Raw genomic sequence first — 26,287 nt, 5'->3', positions numbered from 1 at the left:
CAGATTTAACGTATTTTTGCTATTCAGATGCTCATTCTGCAGGTTCTGATTGCTGCTGTTGGAACTCTTGAGATAGCAAAGCTTTACACATCCGGCAGTGGTTGCATCTGTGTACCAAGACATCCTTTACATCAGAGCAGTAGCAAAAAATTACATGCCTTCACTGGTTTGTCAGGTCCAGGACTTGTACTGTGAATACTAGGCGGCTGCTAAAAAGGATAGCTGAAAACAATCTGTGGGGAGTGGAATGGGTTTTTAGGGTGCTGAGCTAGATTGCATGTAACATATCGTGCAAATGCATAGCTACCTTCACAGCAAAAAAATTTTAACATCAGAGGAAAAGGCAAGGTTTGCTAGGATACCGGGAGGCTGTTATTGATTTGATTCTATTATGTGCATTTATGCTTATATCTCTGAGTCATTGGGATCTCTGGCAAGTTCTTAGTATTATGGAACTGAATCAAGAATCTCTTATTTGCCCCTTATAATTAATTCAAATTCACAAAGCAGAGGATTATTTTTTTTTCCATGCATCAGTTTGTTTTTTAATTTGACACTTAACAGGATTAGACTTACTCCTGCTATGAAAAGATGCAGGTATTAGCAGCCACTGATGGTACTAAAAAGCAAAAGTTTTTAATATTGCTTGTAATTTTTATCTGGGTCTTATTGGAGAATGTAACATCCCCTTCTTGCAAAATTCAGCCTTGGTATTCTTTATCCATGTTGAAGTTAAAATGTTATGGAAAAGACATTTTAAAATTTATAAGTTCACGGATCTTTATGAAAATGTCATTTACATAAGGTCTACACCATGCTAAACCTCATAACAAAAACTATTGCACTGAACATATTTCTGTTTAGTCCTGCTATTATCATAATGCAAGCATTGTGTGTTTAATTTTGTGTGGAGAAATACTGTATGTGCCAGAGTGTGTTATACTGGTATTGCTGTGAAAAGCATTCAGTTTGTACATACATTAGACAGAATCAAACAGAGAATTGTAGGGTACTTCAGGATTGAAGGGGCCTCTGGATCAGAGAAGCAGACCAGGTCATCTGGTCCTCTTCCCTCTCAAAGCAGGGCCAGAGAGATCAGGTTACCCAGGGGAGATATCTTCAGCAGTGGAATTCCACATTTGTGTTAATTATGTGTTGGAATTATCATTCAGCTATGTTTATTTTAACCGATTCAGTGTGCTAGGGCAAAGTCAGGTTTCCTTCAATAGCATTGTTACAGAATGATTTGATTATTCCAACATCTTCTTTTTTCTTTTTCTTTTTTTTTTTAATTTTATTTATTTATTTAAATTCAAGAAAAAAAAAAAGTTGCTTGAAACTGGTGTAATTATACAGGTTGTAACTGTAAAACAGGCTGCCTTGGTTTCTTAGTTCTTGTTAACTTCTTCTGTTGTCTGATGGAAGCAGATTAGTTTCTCTCACACAGCTGCCACTAGCCCTTACTTTCAAGAGTTTTCTCCTGGACATTTTTGTTATGCAGAAACCCAAGAGAGAGGAGCTGGGGCATCCTTTCTGGGACTATGAAGTGAACATATGTGTGCTCATATGTGTGTGTCAGCCTTGAGTGCATAAAGTTCCAAAGAATTTGAACATTACCTCTACAGTCTGATCAGTTATCTTCTCAAGCTAGTTTTAACACTGTGAATATTCCAGTTCATGACTGGGTTATGTTAAAAGTAACATTCCCATGTTTTTGGCTACAGCCTGAATTCTGGGACATGGACAGTGGTCCCATCACATGTGGGCTTTACTGTTTTCTTTTTTAATGAACCCTACTGTGATGTTTTGCGTGGCCCTTTGAGTAACAATTAGTACTATACTCAACCTCTTCCTGGTATCTAAGTGTTGAGCCATGACTTCGTGCTACCCTTGCATTCAAGGGATTAATGAAGTGCTGCTTTGTAAGCACTGCTTACTATTTTTCTGGCATGAAGAGAAAGCTAAAGATGAGCAGAAATCATTACTGAACTTGTTATAGTTCCTACATGCATTTTTCATCACCTGAAAAAAATTGTCTTGGCAAACTAACTTTTTAATGAAAAAGCTTCTAGTGTTGCTGTTAGCAATGAGTGTCTAACTACCTATAGCACTTCTTGTTAATTCATTAAAAGGCTAGCCTACCTAATTACATTTGCATGTCTTTCCATAATCTGTACTGCAATAATTAAATAGGTGATAATCTGTCAGCAGAATTGCTGAAGATGTTGATCCTTAAATATGCGATCTCTCTGGCAGTATTTACAGTTATATAATAGTGTATAGCCTTTCTTACTTGATTTTTAACTGAATATTAGATGCTGTTGCTCATATTATCTTCACAAATGGTGTATTTTGGAGTGGATAAAGGCACTTAGTGCTGAATATAAGCAACCTGTCCTCTTGCATCCTGACCCTCCCAGAGACAAGTCTCAATTCTGGTGTAGTTACTTGAATTTGTCAGTGTGTTTATTTAACTTATAAGTTGTTTTAAACTTGGACATGAATGTTGGTTTTCACTGTTTGAAGGCCAGTTCTCTTTGTGTTGCTTAGATGGCCAAAAGATAGTGAATAAAACATGTATTATCTGCCTGCATCATAATTTCTGAAGGTACAGACCTGATGCTGGGAAATCGGTGCTCACCCTCTGAAGGTCAGAGAACAAATTGAGTTATATGACTGGAATTGCTCACGGCTTACAATGCTACTCTAGGTGCATTTGCCTGTTTTCTCTTTTATTTGTTCTTTCCTTCAGACAGATAGGAAAACAAGCCATGCTAATTTATTTTCTTTCGTCCTTTTTTACCTCATCAGTTCTAGTGTAATTTTGCTTCTTCTTTAATACTCACATGAGTGAAATACTTTATGTCTGTATTTCATGTGGGAAATGCCTCCAAAGGCATTCATTTAAATGTAACAATTTCAGTGCATTCCTCTCTGAATAAAGAAAAATATCCATTATTAGATGAAATTTGTGCATGCTTATCAGGGCAATGGATCACGTTCTGATCATTTGAAAAGCCTTCAGGCTCTCACCCACAAGTTATACTGTCATCAGTTCTCAGCTTCTAGCACCATCCCTAGGCCTACATGTGCTGCCTGCTCTTGGCTTACCAGCTCCCCTCTTAGTTTTCCCTCAGAGCAGTTCAGGATGATTACCTTTCTAAATCATTTTGTTTATCACAATTAACACTGTACTTGGAGAGCAAAGTCATGGCTTTAAATCTGTACCATTATCTTCTGAAGTATTTTTAAATGTGACATTTTATCAGTATAGTGTGCATTCTGTCCTCAGAACAAGGGAGCTAAACTGTAACAGAGAAAGGAAAATGACTGCTGTGTTTCGAGCTACCTGCTGCGACATGTCTTTGGCACAGGGCCATGTGAAAGTGGTGCAAATGGTACAGGAAGGCACTTTGCTGAGTTTGGAAGGAGGGATCACAAGCTGAAAGAGAGTTTTCTGACCACCTACCTGCACAAAATGATTTCATCTGGGTTTTTTGCTGTTGGAATCGTCTCTGTGTGGTTTGGCAACTGTTTGAAGCATCCTCTTTAAGTTATTTCAGTTTGTGCACACGTTGTGAATAAAAATAAGCTAAGAGAAAATAAGAAGGGGTATTTTCTTTTCCAGCAAAGCTTGTAACCTATGGCCAGTTCCTCCAAATCGCTACTCCCTTGCACACAGGCAAGCATATGTTGTAAATAACAAACAGTAATGATAAAACAGTTGAGAAAATCTGGGTAAGAACAGTATATTGAAAACGTACAATTATTAAGGTTAAGAGTTTTCAGTCTGCAAAACCATGTGCTTTATATTTTCTACTTTCATTTTTTTAATCACATTTAATTAAAAGCTAATGTATTCTGATGAAGGGTTCTGTCTGCTGCCTATCACACACATCTCCCAGTTTTGTGAGCTTTACTGTTGCCTTGAGTTTCATGTTAGACTGTTATTCAGTGCCACCATTATATTTAAAAAATCAGTCTTCATTTCAAAAACCCCACAAACATTATTGGCAGTTTATTGTGCTTAGCACAGGTCTTTATGAGTCCTTAGACCTGCACTGTTTCTTGCTTTTATGTGTATTGAAGTAACCATATCCTTTATGTCTATATGCATTTATGTGGTTTGGAGCGCATTTCTTCCAGCATCCTTAGAGTTTGCCAGTATCACTACTAGAAGAGCAGAAAGAAATTTAGCCTTTATCTCCTAACCGTGTTGATAAATGAACAGCAGAACCTGCCAACCAGCTAATATAACACAGTATACAGACCATGATGTTAGGTGTAAAGAGCTGGTTTGGCAGGATTTATGAGTATAAATTAAGTGACTTCTAAGCAAATGATACACAAAATTTATAGCCTGCCTCAGTATTTTCCTTGGTACTCACATGGAAGTGACAACAGAGCTCCAGCTCTTCAGTTCAGGTGGTTTATAATCTTGCTCCTCCCTTGACATCAAAATATTGGCACAAGGAATTAAAATTGGGTGCCTGTGTTATGAGAGAGTGAAAAGGATTGCTGTTTAGATGATACTGAGATGGTATGCAGTGAAACATAACCTTGTTAAACGGTTGGATCAAAAACAAGCTCCAAATCATTAGCTTTTAAAAACATGTTTTGTTGCTTCCATGAAGGTTGCTTGTTTGTTTTTCTTTTAACCTTGTGATCCTTGCTGTGCTTCAGATATAATTAATACCAAGGTTTTAGGTATTATTGTTACACAGGCTATCCTGGCCTCTATCAGTGCCATACCTACAGTACAGACAGTCTTCTTTGTATAAAATGCCCAGGGCCAAAGTTATGTTTCTAGAAATGGCAGTAATGTTAAATAGATAGTATTAAACGTAAAAATTTCCCAACATTTCCCCCACAAGTATCAAGAGGAATATTTTTTTATTTCAGCTTCTTTAGTGCAATAAGTGTTGGATTTAGCAACTTGACCGCATCATGATAGACAAAGATTAGAACTGTATAAATTAAATACTAGTCACATGATGAATATTTTTTCCAGGAAACAGCAAGGATTTTTATACTGACTAGAAGGAACAGTTAAGAAGTTGGAGCTTGTACATCAAATTTACTTAAATAATACCGTATTTTGAAACTTGACCCATGTTGATTTATCTTTTTCTTGTGCTTTTTGCCTTGTTTGGCACGGCTTACTTTATTTTACCAGGGATAAGAGAAATATTGGTGTGGTATTCCACACAGAACCTCCAGCACTGCTATCTATTGTTCAGTGACATTGTGTACCATGTGGTCAGTCCCACTAAGGGTGTTTTGTACCAGGTGCCTAAATTTCCTTAGATTTTTTTTTTTTCTCCTTCCTAAACTTAATCTGAGGCACTTCAAATACCTGGTCTCAAGGCCATAGCGGATTCATCAAATCATAGAATCTATAGAATGGAAAACACCTTAAAGCTCATCCAGTTCCACACTGTGCCATGGGCAGAGACACCTTTCACTAGACCAGGTTGCTTAAAGCCCCGTCCAGCCTGGCCTTGAACACTTTCAGGGATGGGGCAACCACAGCTTCTCCGGGCAACCTGTGCCAAGGCCTCACCATCCTCATAGCAAAGAATTTCTTCCTAATGTATAATCTAAATCCCCCCTCTTTCAGTTTGAAGCAATTCCCCCTTGGTCTGTCCCTACCTGCAATTGTAAAAAGTCCCTCTCCAGATTACTTGTAGCCCCCTTTAGGTACTAGAAGGCCTTTGTAAGTTTTCCCTGGAGCCTTTTCTTTTCCAGACTGAGCAAGCCCAACTCTCAGTGCCTTTTTTCATAGCAGAGGTGCTCCAGCACTCTTGATCATCTTTGTGACCCTCCTCTGGACTTGCTCGAGCAGGTCCACATCCCTCTTGTGTTGGGACCCCCAGAGCTGTCTGTACCTGGACATTGAGCTGTTGACTGCAACTCTTTGAGTGTGACCAGCCAGCCGCTTCCTTATGCATTGACTGGTCCATCCACCAAATGCATCTCTCTAATTTAGAGATAAGGTTGTCGTGCAGGTCAGTGTCAAATGCCTTGCACAAATCCAGGTAGATTACATCAGTTGCCTTTCCCTTATCCACCAATGCTGTAACCCTGTTGTAGAAGGCAGAGTTTTTCAAAGCAAAAATGGTATTTATCTGCCCAAATTCTGCTTTCCTACTTTGGGAATAGGGCACTGAAAGCACTCTGTGCCTTTGAAAATGTTTTCCCTTTAGATCCTGAATTTATTTTGGTTTTGATTGTTTAAGTATTGCCTATGAAATCTCTGACAGTTATAGTCTTTGACTGAATTACGAACAGGATGAGCTAAAAAGACACTGTCTTTTATGTTTCTTTGTGTTATTCAATAGCTCTGATCTGATTTTTGACATATATTTAAAAATCCTTCTTGGATTTCATGACATCATCACATCTGTAGATTTAGAGGTCTGATGCAAAATGATCATGATTCTGTTAAAAATGTTTAGTCTGCCAAAACATTAACAATGTTTTGTATTCTCTCCATCTACTATATGCCTGAAATCATTCCCATATTTTATTTATCTTCTGGACTTCATTTTGAGTTAGGTTCTTTTTCTGCATGCGTGGTTTTATGAAACTTTCTTCTGATATATCACTATAGGAAACAGCTCGTCCTTCCTTCATTAGGCACCTCATACTTTTAAGAAACTTTTTTTTTTCTTTTAAAAGAGTAGTATTTCTTGATTTTGACATCATTTTAGCACCCTGTCATTTGTAGTTAATTACCCACACAAATAGAAATGAAGGGAAGCTTGGGGTGAGATAAAATTATTTGGATTAATTCGTCTCTGTTGGAACTTCATTGACCTATATATACACACATATATATATATTATAGGACAATAAAGTCCTTGATTTTTTTTTTTATGCCTACACATAATAATTTTTTTGCAGCCTGGATATTTACTTCCATGTGCTTCTCCTGTGAACTTTAATAAGACCAACTTGGAAATGTTGCTTGGATTTGATTTTAAGAGTACTGCCTAAAGACTATTGTAGAAATAGTGCCTAAAGATTATTGCTTAACAGTTGTTTTCAAAATACAAAACTGATAAAAGGTATAAGGAAACTCCTTTACCATGCAGTCAAGTATTTCATGAAATGTGTATAGTTTCTACTCCCATGTTGGCACAGCATGCAAGAAATCCTTTTTAGATTGCTGTCAGTCTGATGTGTCTCAGAGAAGTAGTGCTTCCTGCTCTAATCAGAAATATTAGCAAGAATTGTGAGGATCAGGGGTTTCATGGATTAGTATATGTGCAGAAGGGATTTTTTTCTCTTTATTATAAAAGAAGTCATCCAGGGATTCTGTTGAAAAGATTTAGTTTGAGCACTGACATGGATGTATTGCACTGAAACATAAACAGATGACTTCATAATGACTATAGTAAACACAATTATGCTACAACCCACAATAATCTTGAATAAGATATTTTATTAAACGTTAATAATTTAGAGGACTACATTGGTTTCTACTTAGATCTTTCAAATAAGAGTTACTCTGTGCAGCATGATGTCTGCAGTGTAAGGAAGGTGGATGTGTACCACAAGATGTTACTGAAGGCTTAAAACCATTTGAGATTTATTAATTTTCTGGATTTGGGTTAACATGGTTCCATGAATAGGCATAAGGCCTGGAGAATGGGATTAGGAACGTTTCCAGGGGCTCTGAACTCATGTCAAGCAAAACTGTCATGCCAAGCAGCTAAGTCATCTGAATAGGGAAAAGCTTTGCAAGTGCTTTATCAGTGCGTAATGTTTGTAAATTTTATTCAATTAATTTATGGCTACAGGGCTCCTGAGGCTGAAATTAAAGTTTTGTAAAGTTTTCATAAAGCAGCAGCCAAAACCAAAAAAGTTTGATCAGCTCTGGATGTTTTTAAACAAGCTGGCAGGGGATCAAAATTACAAGCAAGTATTGCAGAAGATGCATTCAGTCTTAGGACTTATTGTACTCAACTGGACCAGTAGCAGAATGTCTGCCAGCATCCTGCATGAAATGCCTGCAGGTGTGCTTGCCATTTGTTTCTGTCAACAAGTGCCTTAAAAAAAAGTCACATCCCAAAAGAAAAGGCTCTGGAAGCTAGTGCTATAAAAAAAAACAACCCTTAACAAATAAACGTTTTGCCTAAAATACCTTTAATCTTAATTAGTTTAATCTTGTTATTTCTATGACAAGATTAAACAGGATTTACAGCAGACAGTAAACAATAAGGAAAAAGAGGATGTGCCAGAGGACAGCCAGGGTACTAAAATACGAGCTTTACACAAAATATCAGTGCCTCTGTTGCAGGCTTGGAGATCGCTAACTCTTGAATAGATGCTAGCCATGCCACTGCTTATTTGTTTGGGTTTGTTTGTTTTTGGTTTTGTTTTATTTTTTTTTCTTGGAAAGAACAGGGAAACAATTAACTTCCCCCAAAGACCTTTGGATATATCTTGGGAAGGTCAGAGTTGGGGATGCTGACCTGCTTCACCGCTACTTGTGGGTGAGTTAAGAGAATTGGTATCTTTTGTTCCTTATGTAGGGCCAGTATAGACCAGACTTTTGGAACCAAACTGGAACTGAGCCCTCCGTATTATATGCAACATGTGTTGCTGAGGTAGCAGTTTCTATTCCTCTTAGTCATGTATATTTTTTAGTACATGTTTGCATTAACATTTTTGTTAATTTTTGTTAAGCAGCATTTTTGTTGTTTTTTTACATGCATTGTTAATTTTTATAATTGAGTTCCCATTTCTCAGTATTGTGTCTTAGATTAACAAAGTGGATTATCCAGACAGCTTTTTCACTTCCAGTCATTGTGAAGTTTTTATTTTATAGGGAATCTTCTGCCAGTGTATTTACAATGAAAAGGGAAATTCCATTAAAATCAAATTTTCACATGGAAACCCATCCACTTTTGCTGAAATATTTTGGTTTACTTTGGGAAAATCTAAACAAATTACTTCAGTTTCAGGCAGGTCACTTTAAAAGCGAACATCTCAGTTTATTAACAGCATCTTTTAAGAGGCGAGTGGTATAGGTTTGGTGCATCCCAGTCACGTCGGAGATGTGGTAGATACATTTAGAGAATGCTGATCTGTCTGGAAACAGGAGCTTTAACTGGGTCAGAAGCTCAGCTTGCATCTGGACAAAATGTAAACTGCATTTTCTGGGAACAGAGAAGAGTATTGAGGAGAGAAAAGCAGCAGCATCCTTGTTTGAGTCTCTGCTGTGTTTATCATTGGAGTCTTGTGATTTTAGGAGAGAGCTAAGAGCAGCAGGAGGTTGTAACTGGTGGTGTTTGCTAATACCTTTTCTGCAGAGGGCACAGCTACCTGTATGCCCTGAGGAAATGTCTGTCCCACCATCAGTCCTTTTGTCAGGGGGTTCACTGGCCTGGTAGAAGTTTAAACCAAAGTAACTCAGCTCATATTCAAACATCAGTGAATTGCTTTCAGAACTTGCATAAGTTTCTGAAATTACAGTAACTGTATCAGATTAGGACCTTTCCTGCAGTGCTGTTAGTCTGGAAGAGCTTAAAGGCTTTGTAAGTGTTAATCATGCCATGCACTATTGTTTTTTGACTTTGAACTCATTGTTCATGGCTGCATACTAAATGTGTTTTGCAGTCTCATTTCTGTAAGCATCTGAAAAGAAGCAAGTCTTCCTTTATTAAGTAATGTTTCATTCAGAAGCTCTGCTGACATTTTTAGGATTGGAGAAAAAAAAAAACTGAAGAAAAACAGCTTTCAGTGAGACTTCCCTCTGATCTTAGAAGCACACTGAGATGGAGTGTGCAGAGTGGTGAGGTTTGTATGCCTTCCAGTCAGCCTTTTCCACTGGGACAGCTGATGGCAGGCCTACGTGTCTGAACTGGGAAGGTTTATATGAAATCTTGAAGGCCATTTTGAAAGGTTCTACTGAAATGTCTTAATTTTTTCCCATGTCCTGTACCCAAGCTCATGACTGTGAAAGACAGTATATGGATTTGCATTCATTTGTGCTCAGCTGTAATATTTATTTAGATTTCAGGGTTTGTGAGTGGTCCTTAGAATTTAAGAAGTACAGAAAAAATGTTTGTTACCCCAAGACTGCTTCTGTGGTTTTGTTATTTTATTTGGTTTGGTTTTGGTTGGGTGTTTTGTTTTTTTTTTTTATTATTTTGTTTTTGTTGCTTGTGGGTTTTGTGGTTTTTTTTTGGGGGGGGGAGGGATTGTTGGTTTGTCTTTGTTTGGGTTTTGTTACGTAATAGCACTACTACCCTCAGAAGGAAATACATATATAATTTATGATCTTCCCTGTAGATTGGCTTTTGGCTACATTTTAAGAAACATACTCTCAGCTTCATGGAAGTTGTTAATGTTTTTTGATTCCAGTCACTTCTGCAGTACAGAAGAGATACCAGAAGTTAATTATTTTAACAGTTTGTCATGAACATTTCTTTGGTTTTATGTGCAGTTCACCCAGTTGAATTCTGGTTTTCCTTATTTACTTCTTCACATTCCTCTGTGGGCTGTTCCAAAATAATTTGGAAGTTGGCAGGCCGCTGTCTTAAAGCTGAAACCAGAAAATCTGGGTACAATGTGACAGTTATCTATTGCTTTCCACTCTCGCCGCTAAGAGCAAAACAATCTTGCAATGCTGTAAAATTGCAAACTTAAAATCAAGTGCTGTTTTTATGTGGAGCTATACCTGAATTGAAGCTAAACATATGCAGTATCAAACTTTGGACAAGATTCAGACATTCTTATCCTAATTTAGCATGAAAAAATAAAGTAGAAGGTTTCTCTGAAGTCTCTGAATATGCTTCATTTGGTATTCGTGAATGTATGTGTGAGTATATAGACAGTTTCTGCACTTTAACAACAGGCTTCAAAAGCCATATTTCTTTTAGGTGTTTAGAACGGTCATGGTTTGTATCTCACTGAAGTGACAGGAAGTTTCTTAAAATGTAGTTGTGACAAGTCAATGCCTTAATCACAGTACTAATTGCAGAAGATTTTTCAGTGTATTTTGGCCAGCCTGTTTATCTCTGTATCAGAAAAATATGTTTCTCTATTGGATTCTTTAATCATGGTAGAAGAAATAAAGCAAAAATCTGCTCTAACTTGCATCTATTGTTAAGAATCTCAGAGTATTAAAAGCATTAGAATAATAATCTGTTACAATATACCTAAGGTCACTGTGCCTATGATTGACCTAAGCCCTCTCTTCTTAAAGGGGATAAAGTCTTACTCAGGAGTAAATATATGCCACAGAAGTTAGTTATTTTATAATATATGATACACATTGATTCTGTGAAATTAATAAAACCAGATACATTTAGAGAAGCAAATGGTGACCTGTTTGAAATACAGGAGTTATGGGAAAGAGGGACTTGTTCTCATGAATACTGATTTGGTCAGGACTTAAATGAGACTTTTTTATAGCAGAACTTTTGGAATATTTTATACATTCTACTGAAATTTCTGTGAGATGAAAAATTTTCTGTGCCCTCGCAACATATCTGCTTTCTGATAGGAGCTGTAATTTGTTTGTGTGTGATCTATACAGTGAAACCATTTTTAAGTCTGTTGCATTATTCCCTGCATTACAATATGCCCATATAGTGGTAGTTTCTGTTTTGGGGGAAAAGTAAAAACTGCTTTCGTAAAGTATAATCTAGAGACTTGGAAGGCATTTCTGGACTTTAAATTTGATTGTGTTTGTTTATAGCATTCTGTGTGGCTTAAAAAATAAAAGTTGGGAGGAGAGAGAGCGCTGTTCTTTATAACTTATCTCAAGCTGTGTGTCCTAGTGAACATTAGAAGAGACTGATCATATGGCTGAATGCTCCCAAGCTCTCTGATATACAGTTCCTCTTGGTATTAGGAGTTGCAAGTCTTTGAGACATTCTTTTCCTTTAAAGTGTGAAAGATGCAGATGCGCTCAAACAGGTATTATCGTTCTATGGTTGCATTTCCTCTGCCTTTATCTTTTTCTGTCGTACAGGTACTCCAGTTCCCTGTAGCCTCTGTGCTGCTCTTGGGACTGTTGTTTTTTTTTCCTGGCTCTGCCCTCTACACCATCCAAATACCTGCAGGGGTGGGGTGTGTAAAAAAACCACCACTTGTTCCAGACCACTGTTTGTGTCCCAGGTGTGCCGCTTGTCAGTGCCGGCCAGTGCCACTTTCACTGACAGCCATGCTTGGAAGCATTAATGACTGTCAGAGGTGTGGCCTGAAAATGATTTACTTATGAAAGGATAATGGAGGTGGGCACTGGACACAGGCACTCCTGACATTTTCATTTGGGTGTGAGCGCTGCAAGAATGGTTTTTGATGGAGGCTGACTTTCAAAACACACTTGCTCCATGAGGAGGTTCTCAGTGAGGCTTCCCGTTTAGGAAGTGTCCATCTTGGGAGAGAACAAGAATAAAACAAAACAAGCAGCCAGGCTGATGTTGTTTCAGGAAACTGGCTTATTGATTTAATCATGTCAGTAAATGCAATAAAACTGTGCTGGGCCAAAAGCAATATTTGAGAAAGCTGTTCTTCCCAGGCACAGCTGACACATGGGGTTGAGGTGTGATGCTTGTACCTTGTTGACTTACAGCTAAGATTTCACCCTATTTTGTAGCTTCTGTTTAAAGCATATTGAGTTTTTAATAAGATTTCATGAAGTTACTGTGTTTTGCAGCTGTCCTTTTTACTTTGTTTTTGTAATCTACTAATAAGCTCTTAGAAAAAAATAGCTGTTCACAAATGGTAGGTAATGCAGGGGAGACAGTTGTCTGCAAACTTTCTTCTAGAGAAATTTAACTCTGATTTCAAGGAACTCCAAATGAAAACAGAGTAAGTCATGGCCAGGATGTATTTATGTATTTATGAGTACAGAGAACTTCCTGCTACAGGGACACTTGACAAGAACCAGAGAAGGCATGTGAAGAACCAAACATAGGGCAAGATTATTTATATCTCCATGACTACTTGCCTCCTCTGCCTATGCAGAAATCTCTGAATTTTCAGTTCTTATTCTTCTTGATTTTATGTAGCTTAAACCAGGATTGCTTATAGGAATCTCTTCATAGTGCAAATGTTTTAGTGTCTGTTTGATATTAGACAAGTTTCCCCTACAGAATTATTTTCTTACCTTTGTGCTGTCTTTGCCCTGCCTCAGTTAGGAACTAAAGGAACAGCTATACTGTGTGCCTGCAATATTTTTCTGTTGCATTGCATAGAAACTGTGTCTTGGAGTAGTAGTTTAATCTTGCAGTAGTTTATCTTGGAAAGAGGAAAGCAAAGATTAACAAAAGTTTTATTCTTAATATTATTCCGTAAGTGATCTAGATTTGCTGGCATTTATTTCAACATTGCTCATTGCATTCTAAGTCAAATAAAATCTTTGGCTTCTTTTCAAAATACATTTTGTCTCCCCACTACGGAATCACTTACCCTACTTCCTCAGAAATATTAGCCAAAATCTTGTCTCTGAAAAGTAGCTTGGAATAAGAATTGTCTTAGTAGCGCGATAGTGCAAGATGTTGCAGTAGTCAGTAAGAGAGGACTTTCAGTTCTTTGTGACAAAAAGCGCACAGTCTGTGGTGGATCTTCCTATTACTAGGCAATCTGTGAAATATATTAATTAAAAGGACGAATTGGACCACTTTCCATTTAATAATTCGATAAAAAAAAAAGTGGTCCACTAAGACTAGTTCTTCCTGAAGCAGCCTGTGCATGTGATTGCTCACAAGACACCAGGCTGTATGGTGAAGGTGGCTGTGACATGCTGTTTACACTGTGTTCCTTGGAGGGATCATACATGGTGTGGAGGGTATGCTGTGCTATTACTCTATTATTCTGGGGAACAGGATCATACTTAAAAGGCATAGTAATGAGCAGGCCAGAAAGACTGGCATTCAAGAGGTTAATCAGAATGGGAAAGAGCAATTAAAGGGACATGAGAGAGTCTTCATAACCCTGTAATTGAGTGCTCTTCATTAAACAATCTCATTAATTGAGGCAGAGGATTTTTTGTTGTTGTTGTTGAAATTCTGAACCTCCCATCAAGATTGTCTAATTAGTTTTCTGAAAGAAGAGTTATTACAATACTGTATTTTTTGAAACCTTTTGTTGCTCTTAAGATACTGCTAGGTATGTGTTATGTGGTTGTATTTTCATTGGCTTCAAATGGAAAAGTAGTGGTTTTAATATTGCTTGGGTATGAATGTCATGAGCCTTTTATTTTTATTTGCCCGACCTATGAAACAAATGAAGATTTAGCTCTTAGTTTCAGTAATTGCTTCGTTGCATTATGTATATTGTGTGGTAATGTGGCTGCATGTGCAGAATACTAATCAATACCTCAACAGCAAGTAACAGATGGATGGCTTCTGCAAGAGAACTTTGTTGTCCATTTATTGATTGCAGTTACTAGTTTATGTTAGCAGAGACATACCATAACTGCTGGTGCCAAAATAAACATCAGTTTTAACAGTAGTCCAGTGAGAACAGGTTCTCGCTGGTTTACTTGGTAAGTGCATTCATTTCAAGTGCTAGCCTGATTCTTTGGTTGAACTTAAATGGAGTGCAGGCATTCAGAGAGAAAAAAGATTGGAAAATGATTAAGAGTACATTTGTGTTGGTATAAAATACCTTAAATATGGTAAAGTAGTAAATTACTTAAATCACAACAAATAAGGTTTGTCAGGGGAAAAATTAACTTTAAAAGCGACATGGTGAAATGTTGCTGATTTAAAAGCAACCAAACAAGAAGTAATAGCTTTTCCTAATGTTATGCCATTCATGTTCCTGCTGCGTATCATTGTGTAAATGATTTATGTTGGTTTTCTTTTCTGTCTTTGGGTGGAAGACCCACAGAAGTGCAGGAGCACATGTGGAGAGAGGACAACAGAACTCAGTGTGCACAATATACCGTTGGCATAGAAAGTAAGCAAAATGAAGACAAAAGAAAAAGATTCATATTTGTCTTCTCCCTTTACCATGACCCTGGGTACTGTGTTAGTACATGCCCACACAGTAGCAGTAAACGCCCACCCAATGGTTAGTTTACAAGTGTTTTTTTGAAGTTACCGCTGTCCTTCTAAAACCTTTTAAAGTGATTTACATGTGTGAGTGTGTGACACACATTTCAGAGATATGTTTACACTGTCATTTTGGTTCACTGTTTTGAGCTGTGGCCCCAGCTCTCTGATTATTCAGTGTCAGTTGTCTTCTGGCCTCCTCTCGGCACAAAACCAACCTGTTGTCTCTTAGAGGAAACCCTGGCTGCTGAACACAGATATATTGACATATTTTCCACATATCCACTGAGGCCTGCTTTCTACAGAACAGTGTACATATACCCAACCTGGAACAGCATGGATTCAAACCAATACATGCCATTTGCTGCCAATTTTAGTTCTATATTGCAAAAGCAGTCTAGAGGCATCCGCAGTATACCCTTACTGCAAACAACACTGCTCTGATTAGTCATGGTAATAACAGTCCATTTTTCTTAAATGGCCCTTCAGTGAAGTACTAATTAACTGTAAGGTTTTGGGAATCCACATTGTGTAGCCTGTGTTTTCTGTTACCAGCATATATAATTTATTGGAAAAAACACATGGGTGGGAGGAGAGATACCATACGTTTTAAAAGTGACAGGGGAGGTTTTTAGTCTCCTAGGCATAAATAGGGAAGGACCCTGTAGGGAATGTGGCTTTTCCCCTCCTGTCAGTAGATTTTGAGAGTGCCTTGTCTGTATTTGCTTTTGCAAAAAGATGCCGTTGCCCCTCAGCTGTGTTCTGGCAGCTTCACTGGCTGCATTTGTATCCTCAGAGTTTTGGGAATAAGGGAAATTACGAGGGAAAAGAAGTGGCCCAGATGTATGGCAAATATCTTCTTTCCCCTTTTAGCATTTATGCCCATTATCTATTTTATTTAAGTAAATTACTGAAGAAATAATATGCATACAGACTTGCCCAGACCAACCAAAAAGCTGGAAAGCAGCTGTGGCAAATTCAAATAAAAGGCACAGCACATCAGTTCTTATTCATTTGCACTGGCTTGGCTGCTATTTTCAGGGTTGAATGCTGCAGTTGCTGTGAGGATTGGGAAAGTTCCAAAGATCACGTAACGGTGCCCGCTTTTGCTCTTTCTGGTAGGGAGAGCACAGGACATCCACCTGCCACTTGGGGTGCTGTGCCATGCATAGGTCATGCTTAAATATAATGAGAGCCACTGCTCCTGACAGTGGGAGAGCATTTTTTTTTTCTCTAGAGGTGTGTCAGGAAGCTCAAAGAAAACACAACACTTTGCATAATTTAGCATATGGAGAAGATACCCAGAATTCAGCCTGATGTATAGGTCACATCTGCAGGAGGAGGAAAAAACCAAAGCCTGAGCTCTATGGTTTGCATCTTCACTACTTTATACTGTGAATTATGCTCATAGCTGTGTGAATTTGACTTAAAAATGTAATTGACATTTCATGTACCTTTTGGCCCTTCTTTATCTTCAGCTGAGGAGGAAAAAGACAGCCTGTCCATCCTTAAACAGTGATCTTGAGTAGGGTAGCCAGAGGCATGCAGCACCTAAAAATTGGATGATTGTAATAAATAAAACTTGGTCCTTTTTTATTAAATGCCCTTGCCAGACACTCTTTCCTGGTACTTTGCCAGCTAATTAGCATCTTATGATACTCATTTCATTTCAGGGTGATAGCAAAGCCTAATTTGTGCTGCTAATTACTTTCCATCAATTTTCCCATCTTTGAATGGACAGTGTACGTATCTATATTATTACTGAACTGAAAAAAAAATCCTTCTAAATGAAATAAAAAAAAAATATTTTCTTCTCCCAGTATTTTTAATGTTTTTTTAAGGAATGAGACTGGATTATGACACATTTCATTTTAAGTGTAAATGTTAATTCAAATTGTTTGTAAATTCTAGCAAAATCCTAAAGGCAGTGTGCAGCATAGAGAACTGTTTCCAAATGGATTTCTGGAATCTTTATAGATGCAATTAAAATGTTTTAAAACATTAAAATGTTGGCTCAGATAAACAATTTTTATTTTGTCATTAGCCAGAAAAACAATGAGATCTTTATAATGTGCCCTATTAATAATATCTAATGGAAATAATTGAAGAGAGAGCGTAACGCAGCTGCACAATGAATTCTCTGAAATATATGAAGATCTGAAAGCTGATGAGATGACAAACTGGGTAAAATTGCTGTATAAACACAACTTGATTATGTAGTGCAGATGACAGCTTCTTTAATTGTAGGTTTTGATTTAGTGGGTCTCATAGCTTATCTGTGCCTTTGCTTTCTGATGGATGCAAATGGAGCACTTTGTGAGTTTCCCTTTTTTGTTAAGGTCCCTCTCACTTCTTTGTTGGTTGGAAACGAGGAGTTGGGTACAACTGGAGAATGGAGGAAGGCTGCTAAAATGATTTTTGTTACTGGGATCATTACAAATATTACAGAGGCTTCTGCTATAGAGTTACGAGGGTAGTTACTGAAGTCTGTTTACTTTGGGCTGTGTAGCTGTGGAAGTTTGTCAGTAGCACTCAGAGGTGAGGAGCCAATTCTTGTGCTTTCTTCTCACTGTAATTGCAAAATTGTCATCCAGCTCCAAATCTGAGGCAATGCTGATTTCTGTGAAGGGTGAAGAATCCTGCTTATAGTTTGTATTTGCCCAACTCACCCTAAAGTTTCTCCTGAGGGACTAGATCACTTCGGATTTGAGAGGTGCAGGTATGGATGTATCCCTTCTTTCTCCACCTCCCATTAGTGCCAAGTGCCCAGGTTGCATCAAGCAGGAGCATCCTTGCTGTGTGTGCTAGGGCAAGGACCAGGCCGTTAATGCATAGGTTGCCACTTTGAACACAATCACCAAGAGCTCACAACATGGTGCAGTACTTGTTGAGACCAGTGAAAGCTCCTCTCTTGATTTCAGATAGATCTGAGCCAAACCCCTAGAACAGAGGGCGCTTGTTTTCTACAGTTGCACTGTTGTTATCATCTGCTTCTAATATTTTCTAACCCAGTAAAAGGTGTATGTAACCAGAATTATCTGTGTACATTGCAAGTACCAACTTTAAATAAGCACAGTATTCAAACTTGGCAAAAGTCAATGGGAGAAGATTTTGCCTTCTTGATCAATGTGAGAATGGAGTAAAAGTGGGCACCACCCTTTGTGTATTTATAGTACAGCTGTTGCATTAGATCAAGGCAAATTATTCCCAACACTCATTCTCTAAATTTGGCTCTGAGAAAGAGATAGTGGTTGTGACAGAAATTTGACTTGGATATTATGCTTGTGACAGGAAGGGTGCCACTGCCTTGACAGTTGCTAGAAGTGTTTCTGAAAGAGCCTGCTGGGCTGGTGGAGCTCATGGTATCTGTTCTGGGGAAGGAGATAAACCCTGGGCAAGGGGATGGTGCCTCAGGGATCCTGCAGGAAGCAAACTTGGGGAAGTGGTTAATTTGGATTGTTTTGTTGTTGTCTAATTCAGCCAAAATTATTTGAAGAAAGAGGATGAAGTTAGATTTCAGCAGTATTGGTCCTTCTTAAGAGTATTATAGCTATTGAGTGTTGGTAAAGGATACATGATGACATTTACAGGTGGTAAATTCAAAGCAAATCAAAGAAGCCAGTTCTCTGCATGATATATTGTTAACCAGCGGAAATCCTCGCCATAGGACATTGTGGATAATGAAAGGTTACATAAATTCTTGAGAGTAGTCTCTTGAGAATTAATAAATGCATGAAATTGTGCTTGGCTAAGAAAAGCTCTGGCTATAAATGTTTGGAGAATAGGAGAGTACTTGGATGAAGTGCAGTTTGTCCTCATCACATGCTCGTTCCCAAGGCTTTCACTTAGCTACATCATGGCTCTATTGTGGTTTTGTCGAATACCTTACCTCCTGATTTGCTCACAAACTTTCTTCTACAGTTGCTTGCTTAGTGCCGTAAATCTGGGTATCCAGTGGTTTCTAGCCCTGAAGAGGTGGCAGTTTTTTTGTTTAAGTAGCATAATTTCAGAAAGTCATTTCCAGATAAACTGATGTAGAAACTCTTGAGTTTGGGAGAGCTGCTATCACCAAATGCTCTACAGGAGAGAAGTAATATTAGGAGAACATGAAAGCACAGATTTCTTTTTCAGGTGCTGATTGGAAGAGGAAAGCTGCGAAAAAGAGGGATCAAGGGCTCTCAACACTCCCTTCCTTGTGCAAATGTTCTTATACAATTCTTGCCACAATCTTACCGTCAGTGTAAAACCAAAGAGAAATTGAAAATGATAATCAGACTAGAAAGTATTTTTGAAGTATTCTAAGCATTTTCAAAGGTATTTTGGCCTATCCCTCAAAAATAAGCCTTAATTTCAGTCTCCATTATCATACAATTATGTCAGAAATAGTTGCAAAAAAACCAAACAAAAATTACTGCTTCTGGCCAGTTAATTATTAATTTCACATTCCCCAGTGCTATGGGGAGTTTATTGTAATGACATTTTATTGAATGTATTAATCAGTTTCATCAATATGACTTAGTCTTGATGGTTTATTTTAAATGTTTTTGAGGAGCAAGTTCTCTTTGGTTTCTGTTTGCACCACGTGAACTGAGCTATTCACAAGGACACACTCTCTGTGACTTAGCTGGAATAATTTCAAAAGTATTTCGATAGTTACTTCCCACCCTTCTTTCCCAAATAAGCCACATTTTTCCCAGCTTATGGAAAATAGGCAAAATAACAATTCTCTTGTAATGATTATCCCTCCAGTCACTTGTTTTATTTGAATTATTAGCTTATTAATGACATAATTGGATTATAAGAAGTGAGTCATTCTCTTCTTAAAAAAATAACATCAAAACAAAAAAAAAAAAAACTAACAAATTGAACAAAACCAAAAGAACCCCAAAACCACTCACATTGTAAAACTAGTTGTAAATCTATCCTAGCAAAAATGCCTTAAAATTAAGAGAGTTTGTATCTTTTTAGTCCCCGTTATATGTTTAGGCTGGTGAATTAAGTTGTTATGCAGGCTGTTTGATTCTACCTTTTCTTCCAACTGTGGATTTGTCAGAAAGTAGGAGGAAATATAGTGCGGTCAGAAGGAGGACATAATGATGGAAGTATTATTGTACTCCTTTTCATGCACTCCACTGAAGAATGAACTACTTATCTTGTCTAAAATTTTGCACAACATGGATGAAACTGTTGACTTAGCAGTCACTGTATATATCTGAAACAGTTTTACCATGGAATGCATTATTTGGTAATTTCAGATGATGTGTAAGCTCAACTGATCTTATAAAGAAAAATATTAAAATATCCATGTTATGGAAAAATTATATCAAATAACATTCTAACTGAAGATGGTTGCACACATCCTAACAACTGTAGGATAAAAACAGTATGAAACCGTCCCTTATAAGAAAGAAAGAATTTTATGCATATATGTAGTAATTTTTCTTTCTCTAGATAGAACAAGATTTTTCTTGTAAAACAGAATTGGTATTTATACCAAAAAATATCAGTTGGTTCACCTATTCAGTGAGTATATTAGCTGCTGTAATAGTCTTGTTTAAAAAAATATATTTTGCTGCAAAGTCAAAACCATGTTAAAAACATAGAGGAAGACAAGAGATAAGGCTGATGGCTGTTAAAAAGCTATCTCTTTTTCCTGAATAAGAGTAATGCAGTTGTTTATTATATGGGTTACATGAGATGTATGATACCTTTAATATTCATTTTCTTCCTTTTTGCAAAATGGTTGAGTAGGAAGCACACATGGACTTGAAAAGTTCACTGACTGGTAAACCTTTTCCTAAACCTTTTTCAGTGTTGAGAGTTATAGAGGGAATTATAAACACTGAAACACAACAAAGACCTTAAAATATCTTTATATGTCTTTCACAATATTCTCTGGGTTTTATATTCCCAAGATGTAACGTGCTTTGCTAAATGAGAACCATCAGTGCATACAGTCTTTAATCAAAATTCCCACAGAAGTATGTTCAAGTTTTGTCTCACCAATGTTTACATGAAGCTATTGTTTGTGAACACTGTAAAACATCTCAAGGAATTAAGACTCAAATATTGACTTTAATTCAGTCCTTTTTAAAATGCATTGAGCCATATCTTCATACCTGTAATTTCAGTGTAACCCAAGGTCCATTGAGCTAATGGACCTGGGAGCCAATCCTGAGAGAAGGGTTTATCCCAGACTTTAGGAAGACAAAGTACAATAAGTTTTGGAAAATCTCAGTGTGAAATTTTCGATATCAAAAAGTTTGTATGTGTAAGAGCAGTAATCAAAGTGCTTATGAAAACCATACTGTCTGTAAAGAGGAAGTTGTAGCTCCAAAATTTACTGCACCATTTACATGTACATCCACTGTTTCTCTAATGAACCTTGGTTGTTTGCAACTAGGAACAACTAAGCTAGCAAAAGCCAATCTAAATGTTCTATCTTGTTAAATCTTCCTAATGAATACTGTAAACTGAAACATAGTTGCTGTAAGACAAAAATCTTAGAGTTAATTAGTATTTTAGTGCAGTTGTTTATCATCTGGACATAACATCTAAAGAATTTAAATGATATTTTTTTCCCAGTTATAGGTGCAAAATGCAGCTTGACTTTGATTGTATAATAAATGAAGTCAAAATGAAAAGCACCATGGATGAAAATGAATACCTCTATCGCCAGAAGTAGAACCAAGGTCTTTAGTGATATCCTTTAGAGAACTGGTCAACAAACCACAATAATTGCTATGTTAGACCCATGAACACATGTCTGAGGTATAACACATCTTTGAAAAGAGAACCAGCTTTTATTCAAAGGCATCAGGCAATGCTAAGGCTTCTGCATTTCAGTGTGGTGGTATAGCAGTTAAGCTTCTAATAGCTGATTTTGGTTACCTTTAGCTTCCACTGGTGTGAATTGTTATGAATTTGAGGAAAAAGCAAAGAATCCCTTCTGCATGGAGACTATCCACTAATTGCCTCCCTATCATATCTTAAATAAGTTCAGTAGACTGAAGCAGATGCTTCCAATATGAGTAGCCAGATTAAGATCTTTTAATCTTGCTGTGGGGAAAAGATACACACCTTGCTGGTGTCAGTGCTTGCCTGATGGTGACTAGAAAATATTTATAACTTTAGAACCATTTTGTTAGACATTTTCATCGATAAAGAATGTCTTCAAGATGTACCCAAAACGTGTAAAGAGGAAAGGAGCTCTGCAAAACAACAGTTTTCCTTTAGATTTTCTGGTGCTGGAGCTATCAGCAGCTGTTTTCAGCAAAGTGGGGATGGCCATACTGCAGGACTCAGTCTTTTGCCTTTATGAAAGTGCAAAACTGAAAGATGAAAACCTTCTCCCTGGATGTTGACTAAAGTCTATATTGCTGTCTATGGACCTCCTGTGTGATCTGCTTGTTTTTCAGTTTCCTAGCTGATCTAATTCCTTTTGCATTGCTCGTCTAGACCTTATTGACTGTGTTTATGGTCTGTGCTGTGACAGCACAGCTGAAAAGAAAGGTAAAAACATGGCTTTTGCCATCTATATGCTTATTCCTCATATCTGTCTTGTCCTAGGAACAAACAGGAGAAGTTGCCTATTAGGCTTATTCCAAGTCAGGTGTGACAACAGCTATGCTCTTTCTGCAGCAACTGTAATTTTCCTTTATGCAAGGTGAATCTTACTGCTTTACTGCTTTCTATTTCTGAAGCACAGTGGATGATCACCCTCTGCTCTCCCAGCTCACATCCTAGTGGTGAGTTGCACTTGCTTTCATAAGTAGATCTACTGATGTCAGTGGCAACATGCTGCAAAAAGGAAATGGCTATTTGTCTACTGTTATCTGCTCGTATATAGTTATTATCTAATGATAGATGGCCCTTGACGTCACCTTCAGGGATATTAGATTTGATCTGTGACTGAGAAGCAGTTCAGGCAATTTTGGTTTGGCCTTGCTCTTGGTATAAAGAAAAAGATTTTTAGATTTCCATTCGTTGTTTGAAAATATTAGTACCAATTTGTCTGTAAATACTAGTGTCCATTTTGAAAGGGAAATAAGTCACAGAGAGATTTTTGGATCTGTGAAAGCGTTTTCTGCTTTTGAACTTTTGGAGTATAACTGGTTTGTGTGTCAATGATTTGATCTCAATCATCTTTTGTGTGTATCATAAAATCACTGGTAAGTTTGTTTAATCTTGTACTGGCATGAGAAAACCATGGCATGGAGGGTACAAATGTTGGAAGTGAATGATGTTCCCTCTCACTAACCAGATAGCATGAGGGAGGATGAGTAGCTGTCCCTTTTTCTTGTAGGTCCTTTTAGTGATCCATGTGCCTCTCTTTAGATGGGTTCATGTACTGGCAATTTAGGGCTATATCACTTCCCTGCTGCAAGTTGCGTGGAAGGGAATAAGTGGCTCTTCAGTTTAAGTTCACCTGGGTAGTCTGTCACTGCAAACTGCTTCAGCAAAAGTAGCCATCAATGTGTGCCTTCATCTATATTTTCATCCAGTTAAGTTTACTGAGTGGTATCCTGATTTTCCCATATAACATGTAGAATAATGTATGTGGCTTGGAGGCTGGGTCACATCTAGTGAAATCAGGTGTCTGCAGATACTGCTGCAGTATCAACAAATTTTGTAACTTTAGAAGACTGTATTCTGCTTGATTTGCACTTACTCAAATCACTTCTAAGTTTGTTAAACGTTTTGATTTATTGTATTTCCAAATGATATACTTAGTTTATATTACTCAGTGGAGTCTTGATTTGTATAAAGGTTTATCCCACAGGCAGTGAAGTATCTTGCAAGCAGATGTACTCTTCATGGTGTTTGTTTCTCTACATAACCCACTCAAGGCTGGGTCTCAACAAAAGAAATGCTGAAAAGCACAGTGCCTTCAATGTTTTTAGAGCTATTTATCTTCAGATTTGCATTTCTGTGTCTGGGTTGTGTGGCACACTGAAGAAAACAGATCAAAGTGACAGATCCTGTAATTTCATTACCTTTGTGTTCCACAAATTCTGTTTGTGCCTGTTCTTGATAGAATAGCACTGGGACCAAAACAGAGATTTGAAAAATCTTTGAAGTTTGGAACATATGGGAGGAAGAACAGTCTTGTGACAGTAAACTTTTATTGAAAGCTGAACTGGCATTTTAATATACAGACTGTATTATGGAAACCACTGGTGTTTAAAAGCATTGACAAAGCATCAGTTCTTAAACAAAAAGACGCCTCTGTCTTAGATTTTCACAAACTCCCTGTTCTTTTGTTGGCAGTGAATGAACACGGATTCTCTATTCAAGACCATGGTGTTTCCCAAGCCTAATTGAATTATTTTGTTTATTTTGGGGGGAGGAGACCCAGTTCCTTTTAAATGAAGAATCACTTTTTCATTTATTCTTTTTTTTTAAAGCAGCTCTTCCAGGCAGATTAATGGAAAGGAACACTTATTGCTGATGGAGCTATTTTTCTCAGAGGAATAAAATGAGGGACAGTGTTGAAAGCTGTGAGGGGCCCACTCCCATCCAAACGTCCAACAAGATTTTATTATAAGCATTTTCATCCTAGAACCATCTTTTGATGTTCCTTAGTGCTTGGCATTCTGTCTGGTTATTAGCAGCAAATTTTATATAAATCAGCTGAAAAATGCTGCCAGGCCTGAATCTAAACTGGGTTGCAACCTTTTGAATGTGTTTAAATGAAGAAGATGCCTTCAACTTCAGACACGTAATATCACATCTTTGTAAGCTGAAAGTTTCTCACAGAGTACAGCAGAGTACACAATGTGATGAAGAATCTTGTAAAAGTCTGGTGTGCTTTTAATTCTCCTTGAAATCGGGAATGGGCATTAAAGATCATGTTTTCAGCTGAGTCTGGATTTTCTAGGAAGATCATATCCTTAAATTTGTGGTGGGATTGTTATTCCCAAATTTTTTAATTTTTTCCTTTGGTTTCTCTGACAAAAAAGTTAAATTCATGAAATAGTAGATTGTTTTATCTGTAAGAATTAATGTATGTGTTTGTACTCTAAAAATTCAGGTTTATATTTCACATTTCCTAAATGCATGGTAATTTTTGTGTGTGTCTTCTGAATCATTTTCCAGGTGAAGTATAGACCAAATTATAAAAAAAAAAAACATAAATGGAACTTTATATAGGAATAGGTGAATGAGCTATAAAAAAGAACACATGACAGTTTGCTGTATCTAATAACCTTCAAAAATAACTCTTCATGGATCAATATTTGGTCTCATGCAAAATGTGTGATGCGGTTGATTTATCCAGCCAGTTTCATTGAAATTGAGCAGCCTACATCCATTCTTAAAGCTCAGAGAATGTGTGACTGAAATGAGAAATGAGTTAAAAGAAGAATTTGAAAGTAATCCTTCACTAGTAACTATTTAGTTCTCAGTTTGATTCAGGGTAAAATTTTATATTCAGCTCTGAGTTATTGCAGTGAGAGCTCTCTGTGTCCAGGGAAACCCTGAAATGTTTGATTGATGAGCACTGTTGGCCAGAATGTAATTTTCCATGCAGGCTGCTTTTAAATTTAAAAAGTAAACATTTTAGTTTTAAAAATTTTAAAGCTGAAAATAGACGCAACATGGTAAATGTGATCCTCATTCTGATCCTATTTCAGATTATGGTAAAGTTAACTTTAATAGCAGCTAAAGGTCTGGCTAAAGATATGTTTTGAAAAGAACATTTTATGGCCAGTATGTTTTCCTATTTTGGTGTTTCTGAGCATAGTTGTATCATATACTGTAATAAGGAAATTAGATATTATATACTTTCAAATAAGGAAGCTAAAGTTTATGTGTTCTTCCTAATTGTGGAGAATTCCATCTCCATGTGCCATAGGAAAATCTCTGTGAAAATAAATATTCGTGAAATGGGGTTTTCTTTCACTTAGGATTTAGAGTGATCTACAATCCTTTCCCTTTGTGCTTTCAGATCTTAACTTCTTTCCACACAAATGATATTAACACATTTAGGGGAGGCAAGTCACCTCTTTACCATCTCCATGGCATTGTATTGCCTCAGCGGATATAGATGTAGGGATTGCCATAAAGTATCCAAAAACACTCATGAAAGTCTCTGTGCTTTTAACCAGAGACTTCATCTAGAAACTGAAAGACTCTTGCACCTTTGTCTGTGGAAAAGCAGAGTCCAACTCTAATGCCTGTGGGATAACCAGGCAATTGCCCTTTTGTAGAGGGGTAAGCCAAGTGCAGGCAGTGCTTTCATCCTGTTTTAAAGATCTAATTGGGAT

The 26,287-nt window shown here is 37.3% G+C and overlaps 1 protein-coding gene across 4 annotated transcripts in view; it reads left to right on the top strand.

Moving 5' to 3' along the window:
- Nucleotides 1–26,287, top strand: part of SMYD3 (SET and MYND domain containing 3) — a 396,189-nt gene that overhangs the window by 229,190 nt on the left and 140,712 nt on the right. The window contains exon 1 of one of the 4 annotated variants that reach the window (XM_061365802.1): nucleotides 10,770–10,831. The exons of the other annotated variants lie outside the window; for them this stretch is intronic. Coding sequence (XP_061221786.1) covers nucleotides 10,802–10,831 — 30 coding nt within the window. The 5' untranslated portion in view covers nucleotides 10,770–10,801. Of the gene's footprint in view, nucleotides 1–10,769; nucleotides 10,832–26,287 lie in introns of those variants that run through there. 4 annotated transcript variants of the gene reach the window in all.

This window comes from Neopsephotus bourkii, unplaced genomic scaffold (assembly GCF_033783945.1).
Source record: "Neopsephotus bourkii isolate Nb327-2 ecotype Australia unplaced genomic scaffold, CSIRO-AGI_Nbou_v1 NB_1292, whole genome shotgun sequence".
In the NCBI taxonomy this organism is placed as follows: domain Eukaryota; kingdom Metazoa; phylum Chordata; class Aves; order Psittaciformes; family Psittacidae; genus Neopsephotus; species Neopsephotus bourkii.
This window is presented reverse-complemented; position numbering and strand designations above follow the sequence as displayed.